Here is a 10,657-nt window from a genome sequence, read left to right on the forward strand (position 1 = left end):
CCTTATTGGTCCCTAGCAATAAAAAAGGAACATAGTGGTCCTTTAAATTACAAAAAACAGACCACGTTAGTCCTTATGTTAAATCCCATCCAACGGTCCAACTAACGGTGCACACTTGGCACGTTAATTTGCTGACGCGGATTTGAGTGGTCCACCGTGGATTTCCAACGTCCTTATTGGTCCCTGACAAAAGTCACGGGGCCTTTTTTGGTCCCTAACTAAAGAAAAACAGGAACATGATAAAATAACAAAGCACCTCAGTCAGGCAATCCCACAACTTAGAAAGTTTATCAAATAACAAAGCACCAAATTTCTCACACAGAAGCCTCAATGATAGCTCAGATCCACGTGTACTTATAAATCCCTCCACCTTTGATCGATCTTCACTAGCCAGCATATGGACCTTTGACTTCTGTTTGCTCACAGGAGTTCTAAAAGACAGGAGACCTTGGTCATCAATACTCTCCATGGAGCAGATTAATTTAGCTTGAGGGGTCTCAGAGGGATCCGTGCAAGTGAAACTACATATATTCTTAATTAATTTATCACTGGGGCAAGGCCTACATGTAACACAGTGATACATTAGCTCAGCAAGGGCCTCAGCTGACATCATTTGCAGGATTTCCTCCTAAAAGATAAGTCAGATATTTATCATCAAATTAAACATGTATATGTGCATTAGAGAAACAAAATTAAACTAGCACCTGTTCTCGTTTGATCGAAGTCATCAAAGGTAAAATGATTAGGGTGAGACGTGTAGGAAATTCAGACATCCAGACAACTGCAGCTGCAACTGAAGATGAGATCGTAACATGCAAATTACTCTGCAAATCATCCCATGAACCAAGAATAAGCACGTCAAAAATCTATTTAAGGTTAACTTAAAACACACAAACGATGTAGAAACCAAGAAATATCAATCAGTACAATGAAGTGTTAAAAAAATGTTTGAAGCATACCTGAACACATTTCAAATAGCCAGCAGTAGTCAAGAGCCTCTGTTTAGAGGATTCAATATCATCCATTGTGTTCTTTCCCAAGGATTCATTTGCAGAACTATCATTACATAATGCTGTAATTTTTTATGCAAAACCAATGGCATCATCCACACTCAAGCTATCCAACTCAATTTTGGTAGTTCTCAAAAACTCATTAAACATACCAGAAGACTTGACAGTATTTAACAATTGACCAGCCTCACTACGCATCTTTGAATAAGTTCTTGAAAGCTCGGCATATGGAAGAAGTGAATCTTTTGTTGGGAAAGCTGGGTCAGAACATGCTAATAAGTCCAGCAACCACTCTTTGAGGGCAATAGGAATGCCATCAAGGTTTTGGGATGAATTACAACGCTTAATCTCCTTAAACCAAGAAATAAGTACCATAGATGCAACCTAAATCCAATAGAAAATATTAGAGGAGGGAAAAAGAAGGCATAAGATTATTGGGGTGTAGGTTCATTGTATGTGAATCGGAAATTCATACCTGGCGCTGGACACCAGACGAAGAGGTCAGAGATCTCCAAAGCGGATTAATCACATATTTCAAAGAACCATTTGGCAGCTTAGAAGCAAAAATTCCCAATGCAGTTGTTGTAACCACCCGAGTATGAGTTACAGACGAGTCTACATCAGCACCAACAACTATTTTAACCGAATTTATAGGAATATCTCTATTTTAACCGACCAGCTTCGAGGTAAGTCAGGATTTTTTTAATCACAACCTCGATGGTTGTGGTGGTGGGTGAGTGTGGCTTCAGGTTTCGCTTGTGGTTTTGGAGGAGTTGGTTCAGTACAGAAGCTGCACTCACACCCATACAATGATACAATACAAGGGGAAAGAACACGACACACTCTTTCCCTCAAAGTTATCCTCAAGACTAGAAGGACAAAACAAACTTTATATTGTTGTACATCCATGTCTTCTGGTTTAACAAATTTGATTGCATATAAATCTTCTGATTTCATGTTTCTGTTTTTCTTTAGTTAGGGACCAAAAAAAGGCTCTGTGGCTTTTGTCAGGGACCAATAAGGGCGTTGGAAATCCACGGTGGACCACTCAAATCTGCGTTAGTAAATTAACGTGTCAAGTGTGCACCGTTAGTTGGACCGTTAGATTGGATTTAACATAAGGACTAACATGGCCTGTTTTTTGTAATTTAAGGGACCACTATGTCCCTTTTTTATTGCTAGGGACCAATAAGGGGTTCGTGGATATTGTCAGGGACCAAAAAGGGTATTTACTCTTTTTTCTTTGTGAAATAAAATGGAAACAAAACAAAACAATTGATGAATGAGAAGAAGAAACCAACAAAAAACAAAGAGAGGAGGCCGGAGGGCATGAATATAACAACATGAACTTATGAATACAACCGTGGTATGAACCATTGGTAAATTGTCGTAGTATTTGTATCTAGAAATATAACATATTATTTGTTTGATTTTTGAAGTAGATGAGCTTGCTCTCATTTTTTTAATTATTCCAATTTTCCAGCTGTATGTGTTAAGGAAGAAGCTCTAGTTACATCTTACATGCATAACTCTCTACCTTTTGATATTCAAACTACTTCTTACCTTTAACCAGTACGTTTTACTCCATGACAAAAGACGAGTTTTCTTGCTTTCTTCCTAATATCCTCAAATGAAGTTTCTTCGGAGGTGTTTGATCGAGTGTTGTTCAACCCAAAGGAAAGTTCAGGATTTAGAACTCGCAAAATTCCTAGTGATGGCCATGAATAAGATACCTCATCTGATCCAGGTCAGTGCCTTCTAGTACTTATTAAACGTACACAGAATAAGATGATTATTTCAACAACAACAACAACAACAAAAAAGTAAACTGAATTGAAGGTATTAATATCAATCTGTAACATTTAACCAGAGTGTCATAAACTATAATTTCTTTATACTAACGAGACATCAGAAAAAAATTTCCTCTCAACTAAAGGCTTATGCATGATTAGTAAGTTACTGACTTCCTGATCAAGTTTGTAATTTGACACCTTTAGTATCCTATTTAAACTCACTGTCTTTCTAAGAGTATGAATTCGACTAGTACAGAACTAAAAGAACTTTTAAGGGAAAACAACTCCTCCTTTTAAAGGAGAGCAGTCATCTTATGCGATAGACACAATTGTTGTGGGTCCCATTTGTTTTTTTGAAAAAAAAAAAAAAAAGCTAAGCACAAGAATCGATGTGAGTGCAAAAAAAATTTGAGTGCATTAAAATGAGAGGTATAAACCCCTTTTAATTGACAAAAGAAATGCCTATTTTTTATTTCTATTTTTTAAAAAACACACTTGATAAAAACATAAGTTGTTGACGTTTTGATATTCATCTAAATTCTAGGGTAATTACTCCTTTTTCTTAGCCATGACATGCTGCGTTTCTGCAGGTTGCTTATCTAATCTTCGAATACCCTGCCTTGGCTTGCATGTTTCTTTTCATACCCATTCATGTACTGATCAACAAGACAGTTTTTTTTACCCCCAAAAAAAAATTGAAAGTAAGGGAGAGTTTCAAATTGCGGCCCAACAACATCTCGAATGCGGGAACCGTGGCAACAACAACTTGGAACAGTGATCATTTTGTCACGCCTGGCCAAAAAAATTAACAGACTGTCACGCCAACAATAAATTTTTCCAAAATGCCACGTGGGATAATTTGTTACACTGTGTAGCGAACTATGTCACGTCAGAATACACAGTTAGCAAAAATAACACGTGTCAAACAGGTAGTAATTCGCTACCCAGTGTAGCATATTATGTTCGCGAATGATTTTTTGACACGTGGCACACTTTCGCAGGAAAAAGTTGACGTGTCATAATTCGCTACTGTTGGAAATCGACAAAACACAAATCGAAAACGGAAAAGAAAAGAGAGAGAGAGAGAGAATAGACACAACGATTTACCCTGGTTCACCCAATTTAGGCTACGTCCAGCTTGTTTGTACTATATTCACCTCACCGCCACTCGTTACAAGTCTCTCGGTTTACAAGGCAAATATAAATAGGATTACAAAATCCTAACAGCAGCTATTCATGGACCCAAGCCCAAACTGCTAAGAAAAGTACAATAAAACAGAGGCTCACAATAGTACATAGCCTCTACGGGCCTGTGGGCGCTGCCCCCCGGACCCCTGTCGGGGCGACTCCCCCCGGGACCCCTGTCGGGGCGGCTCCCCCGGACCCCCGCCCGCTCACTTGGGAGCAGAACCCCAGTTGTCTTTCTGCTGATCTTGATAATTATAGCCCACATCAGCATGCGAAGTATGAGCCATACCCAACAGCTACTACTCGTAGCGAATTTGGTCTGCAATATGACCACGTGTAACGAAATTATTGGCCATGAAATTCGGTACCAGTGGTAGCGAATTATGACACGTGGCAGTCCGGTAAAAAACACTGTTCGCGTGGCATTTAAGTAAAAATTTTGACAAAATGTGACATTTTGGTCAGTGTTCTCAACAACCGCAACACTACCCGGCAAAATCGTAATTTAAAAACCCCATAATGATGACTTGGGGAAGGAGAGAATCAGAATGAAATCAGCAATTACATTTTGCAATAACTTCTATATATATCTTTTACAATCAAGTCAAAGGATGTGCTAAGCTAAAGATGGATATAACCTTTTCTACTCATAAAATAATTGGTGATGTCTTGAGTCTCTTGACGATACATTACCTTTGACTTTAATCTTCCACATGGTAAAGGAAATGCCATATATAACCTAACACCCCTTCTATCCTATGGTATTTTACCATGTGACTGAGAGAGACAGTTTCAGATTAAAACTACACGAAGAGAAAAGGTAAAGAAAAAGGGGTGATTGGTTAGACCATTATCCTTGAACCAATGCTCGAATTGAAGCCAGCCTATTGAATTTGAATCTTTTAGGCACCAACAAAAAATCCCCACAACGAAGAATCTGATTAAACTTTAACCTGAGGTCCTCTTCTTCCTTTCCTTTTTGTCCGTGCATCTCTAGAAATATCCCTCTTTACAAAATCAACCCACACTTCACGAAGATTGCATTACAGAACAAGCAACGGCTTGAGCCCAATGCCTTAACTTGGTCTTTACCAGTTCAGGGTCATCCCCTGCATTGCACAACACAACCCCATCATCAAACTACAACACAAACACATTAACCAAAAACAAAAACAAAATCTTTTTAAGCATTCAACAACGTAAAGTGACCTGGGCTACAAATCTTCCAGGAATCAGAGTCACTCCTGGGGCTTCCAAACGATGAAGAACGGCCTCCGAGGGAAGAGCCACGGCTATTTGGGGTAGAGACAGGGCTAGGTGACAACCTGCGGTTAACAGCGAAGTAAAGATCAAGTGCTGGCAATGTGTTGCATAGTGTTTGACCATCTTCCTCATTGAATCCAAACCCTAGTTGTATACACCCTTTAAGCTCATGAAGATCTTCATCCGTGAGAATCAAATCATCACATTCTTGAATGGTACTCCTCCTTCGCTCTTGTCTGCGCCTCCTCTCCCATGCAATGTCACGTGGCTTTTCACACATCGATAGCTGCTTTGAAAGGTGCTTCCTGTTCTTCCACGCTGGTGGGGCCAATTGCATATGCTGCAATTCCTCCTCTGACTCGCTTGGAAATGATGATGATGATGATGAAGAAGATGACACGGTGTCATGATGTTGCTCTGCGTCGCTCATAACTTAACACAAAAGGGTAAAAACAAAACACCTTTGCCTTTGTTTTTGAGTTGAATTGGAAAAACTTGGGTGGTTGTGGTGGTGGTGGCGGAGGGAGGCAGCAAGGGGGAAACACCACCTTGACTGACCTCGCCGCCGTGTAAGATGATTAGTGTTGTGTGAGGGTGAAAATGAATCAAAGGCAAATTGGAATAAGAAAAGTTTTAGTAGATGATGTGTGCTATTAATGCTACATTATTTTTCGGGTTTTGAGTTTGGTATTTGATGTTACCACCGTACATTTGTAACTGTCAGCAACGACATTTTAGGAGGAAGGTGAGCAATATTTAGTACGCTATATGTTTTGATTGAAGGGTGTAGCTACATTCGAGGTGAAATCTTTGTCATAAAGCAGGATATGATGGCAAAAGTCATAACAAAAATATTTAAGAGGGTGTTTGTTTGCTTCGTTCCACTCGTTAAGTAATGGCATTGCAACTGATTCAGTTCTCCGTGATGTGTCATTGCCTGTTGTTGTTTTCAAAGTAAAAACTTCAGCATCGTCGCTGAATTTTAAAGCACACTCTGTCACTAACTATATGCAACAGCAATGCCAAATATATAATGAACCTTCCCATCGAAAATAAAGTAACGCCCATTTAGCGCGTGTAATTGGGGTTTATAATTGGACTTAGGCGTCAGTAATTTTAGTTTTTAGGTTTGGAATGCCGTTTAGGATTGGGATTGTATCGTAATTCCATAATTCAATTTCGTAAAATTAAGAAACAACTATCACGTAATTCTCAATGAATAGCTCGAACATAGAGGATAACTAATTATAAAATTTCAAAATGAAAGTCTCTCTCGGTTTGATTTTTCTTTTATGCTGAGGAAGCAAAAATATTAAATTTGATTAAAGAAAATCAAATACTAAGTTTAAATGTGTTACGACCCAAATTTGACTAGCACACATGCTAAATTAATCCAAACAACCTTAGTCTCGCAAGTCTATCATTTATAATAGGGATTATTAATATTTCTCATGTTATAAGAAATAAAATTATCTCTTACATATACATAAAAGTATGTGGAATTCATGTGAGATTATATAAGAAGAAAAAAGAGAAAAAAAAAATCATAGGCCACATACACTTTTATGTGTGTAGAAGATAAAATTATCTTCTACAACATGAAAAACATTAATCCCTTAACAATATCATATTAAACATAAAGAAATTTCAAACACTTCACATTATTGAAATTTAGGCAAAGTTCCCCTTAGATTTCTAACATCTCTCAACAAAACTAACTCATGATACACAATGTATATGTTACCAACAACAACAAAATATAATTCATACTTTAGAGACTTAATACAATCCAAAATCATTTCTCTAATTCACTTTAGAGACAGTCAAATTGAATATTAACATACATTTATGCTTTGGATTGGAAAAAATTAACGAGAGTGTGAAATGAAACAACATAATATTATAAAACTCAAAATAAGATTTTTTTTTAAGTTTTTTATTTTTTATATGGGTAGACCTGCCAACCCGCTATAAAACGGGGTGTGTTTATTTTTAGTCCACTTTTAAGAGATGTGCGAGGACGAGTTGTGACAGACCTACCCGTTTTGTCACCTCAGCTCTACACAACTTAGCTATAAATATACTTAAATAGTTGAATCATTAAGGTAAGTTATATACATAAGACAAATAAAGCATGTGTAAGAACATAAAATCAAACAAGTTATAAAGAAATGTAAAGATCATTTACAAAATATAATTAATCATGAATTTAATACGATATAGATCACATATTAGAGAATCAAACAAAGACAGCTCCACCTTACTAATATTCTTTTCCTCCTAAAGACCTTTTTCCTATGGGCGACTTCATCTAACATGTAACCTTTTTCTTTCTCTATTCAAGTCATATCATACCATCTTATTGGGGGCAACTTGATCTCATTGAAGTCCTCTTTTCTAAAGGATGGTCTTTATTTTGCAACGGTTCCATCTAACGGATAGCCCTATTTGAAATAAAGTATACACATACAAAATTAGATACACTTAAATCTTTACCCCGCTAATGGCTATGAAATTCTAACATGAATCCCAAATATATATATATATGAGGAAGGATCCGTTTATAAACTTTTTTTGAAAATTTTTACAAATTATACTATGTTCTCCCGTGAGAACATAGTGTAATGAGTGTTCTCCCGGGAGAAGATAGTGTAGTTTGTAAGAGTTTGTAAACAAAAAAGTTTGTAAATATAACTTGTCCCTATATATATATATATATATATATATATATATATATAAAATTTTTAAGAAATCAACTGTTGGTTTGCATCAATCCATTTCCATTTATAAGAGCCTGTTTGTATCCTCTTATTTTTAAGCTAGAAGCTACTTATAAGTTAAAGCTAAAAATAAGAGCTTAAAAAAAGAAGGTAAAAGTTGTTTGGTAATTACATAAAAAAATTTAGCTTAAAAATTACTTAAAAGCACATGTTTCAAGAAAATTATTTCTCTCTCTATCTTTATAACTCTTCGTTTAAAAAAAAGTACACAATTCAAGAAAAGCAGATAAGAGCTTAAAAAAAAACTCCTCCTACGAGCTTTTAGTTTTCAGCTTTTTTCTTCATTATAAAAAAAAGAGCTTTTCATTATAAGAGTTTTTCCCAAAATCTGTTTGGCCTAGCTTATGTTTATAAGTAGCTTCTAGCTTAAAAATAAGAGGATCCAAACAGGCACTAAGTAAAGTTGTATAACCTTGTACCTTAAAATCATATTCAAATTGAATCCAACATTTCAAAATAATTATAAATGTCACAAATAATAAATATGATGTTATTATATAAAAATTCATAGCAAGTAATATAAAATATAAGAATTTAACCAATCACAACATAAAATATTTGTTTCCCTACCCATATGTTATTATAATATAAAAAAGCCAACGAAGGAAGGCCCAGTTGGTTAAAGATAAGGCTCACACCCCCACAAGGGCGTGATTTCGAATCTCGCTAGCCAATGTGATATGATATATAATTCCTCCCATAAATTCTTAAAGGGGTTGGAGGGTTTGCCCTAATCCTAGTGGGACACCGATATCTAACCCCACGTAAACTTTATTTTCACCAAAAAAAAGCACATCCTCTAATTTTTTTGTGGGACAAGATCAATGTAAGAATAATAAGTATTACATCTATTCTTATTCATTAATTACACTTGCATTCAACGATTCACATACTTAATAAATTAGAGTCGTTAAATATAAATAATACCAACCACAAAAATTGTTTGAAACACTTATACCCAAGGTAGTTAAAATCGAGATCTTACCTAAAATCAAAAGATAGGGATATGCAAAATAACCAAAAAAACTGAACCGAACTGCATTTAAAATAACTTATTTTTAAAAATTAGTTCATGAACCGAACTGATTTTTAAAGAACCAGTTCGTGAACCAAATTGGTTTTTAAAACTAATTCAACAACTAGACCTTTTTCGAACCGAACTGGTTTTTATTACTTTATTTCTTTAAACTTTTTCATTTCTTTTTTATTCAGAATAGTGTTGACCCGAGTCAATTATGAACAGTTTTTGAACTGAACCGTTTAAACCAATTCAGTTTGATTTTAAAAAAAATTCCGTTCAATTCGACCCATACACACCCTTATCAAAAGAGTATAGCAAGTTCATAAATCACAAGATCAACAAGGATCGTAAAGATCTTACCTTGTTAATTTAAATTATAAAAAATAATTCAATTAAAGTTTTTTCTCCTCTATTTTTCTTTTATATTTTCAACTTGGTTTAATTTGTTTCTAAAGCCTCTCAGATATGCCTAATTTTAAGGCTTAGGATTATTCACTTATTTGTGCATCCTTAGTTTATATGTATAATATAATGACCCTAAATGGTAAATCTTAATTAGAGATTTAATTTAAGGATTTAAATCCCATAATTAGATTCAGTGAGTGATTCCGAGTATTTTGACTGTAATCATGACTATGTTATGAACAGTGCGTTCTACCGGAGAATTTACAGTTTTGTGAATTAACCGGTAGAGCTTAAAAGAGCAAAATAATTTTAGAGACATAATTTGATAATTCTGACGACAAATATGAGTTCAGAACGAAAAATTGTATAGTCTGGCACTTTTCGTGAAAATCTCGTGAATAGTGTTTCTACCGGGTATTTTGTACTGCTGTTTAAGCAACCGGTAGAGTCCAGGAATAAATAATTGATGAAATAAGAATAAGAAAGTCCAATATATGCCAAGAAAGTCAATATAGGCCCAAGAAAATGATAAGTTTATAAGTTTTAAGTTTCATAAGTAAACGAAGTACAATTAGTGATTCACAGTGCATTTCGTCAAAAACGGTGCAAAAACCATACTGTGAATTATGAATATTGTTTTGTAAGAAATAAAAAGTAATGTAAATGATTTTAGAAAAATAAAAATATGTCCGTAGCTTTAAGTTAATTTCGGGTCAGTTTAAGTAAAAATATGCGTAGGAAAAACATCTGGTAAAGCCACATAGGCTAAAAAGTACATTAAGTGACTCAAAGTCACCACTTTTTCTCACACTCTCTCTCTCTCCCTCTTCCCTCCCAAACCGTGACAGCCATGGAGAATAGAGCTTAGGGCTTGTTTTGATTTTTCTTTGATTTCTCCATGATTAAGCAACCAAATCTTTGACCCATTATACCAATCTCATAGGAAATCATCCAAGGAAGCTATTCCACCCCTCCATTTGAGCTGATTTCGTTTGTGGAGGGAGATATCCATCACCCCATTTTCGTGCACTATTCATCCAAGGTGGAAAAAGTGAGTTTTTGATGGAGCTTGGCTTGGAGGTTGCTTTCTAGGCTTTGGGAAGTTGATTAATGGTAAGAAACCTTTGTTTCCATGATGTTATTTTGATGGTTTGTGTCATAGAAATTGTGAGCATGTGTTGGTGTGAAATAAATTAG

The 10,657-nt window shown here is 35.5% G+C and overlaps 1 protein-coding gene across 1 annotated transcript; it reads right to left on the minus strand.

Annotated features, from left to right (window-relative positions):
- Positions 1-4,957: 4,957 nt before the first annotated feature.
- Positions 4,958-5,684, minus strand: LOC133292144 (uncharacterized). Its single transcript, XM_061490519.1, has 2 exons — positions 5,201-5,684; positions 4,958-5,100 (listed from the first exon to the last, which is right to left on the minus strand). Exons 1-2 carry the CDS (start codon positions 5,682-5,684, stop codon positions 5,021-5,023), a joined length of 564 nt encoding a protein of 187 aa, XP_061346503.1. The 3' UTR covers positions 4,958-5,020.
- Positions 5,685-10,657: the final 4,973 nt, after the last annotated feature.

Source organism: Gastrolobium bilobum, unplaced genomic scaffold (genome assembly GCF_033153095.1).
Source record: "Gastrolobium bilobum isolate Gb01-03AN ecotype WA unplaced genomic scaffold, APGP_CSIRO_Gbil_v1 utg19748, whole genome shotgun sequence".
In the NCBI taxonomy this organism is placed as follows: Eukaryota; Viridiplantae; Streptophyta; class Magnoliopsida; order Fabales; family Fabaceae; genus Gastrolobium; species Gastrolobium bilobum.

What these genes read in the sequence shown, in the direction of transcription:
- LOC133292144 (XM_061490519.1), bottom strand. Translation starts at nt 5,684, where the DNA reads ATGAGCGACGCAGAGCAACATCATGACACCGTGTCATCTTCTTCATCA. An exon ending in CTGGAAGATTTGTAGCCCAG is followed by an intron (nt 5,101 to 5,200) that starts GTCACTTTACGT and finishes TGTGCAATGCAG; the next exon opens with GGGATGACCCTGAACTGGTA.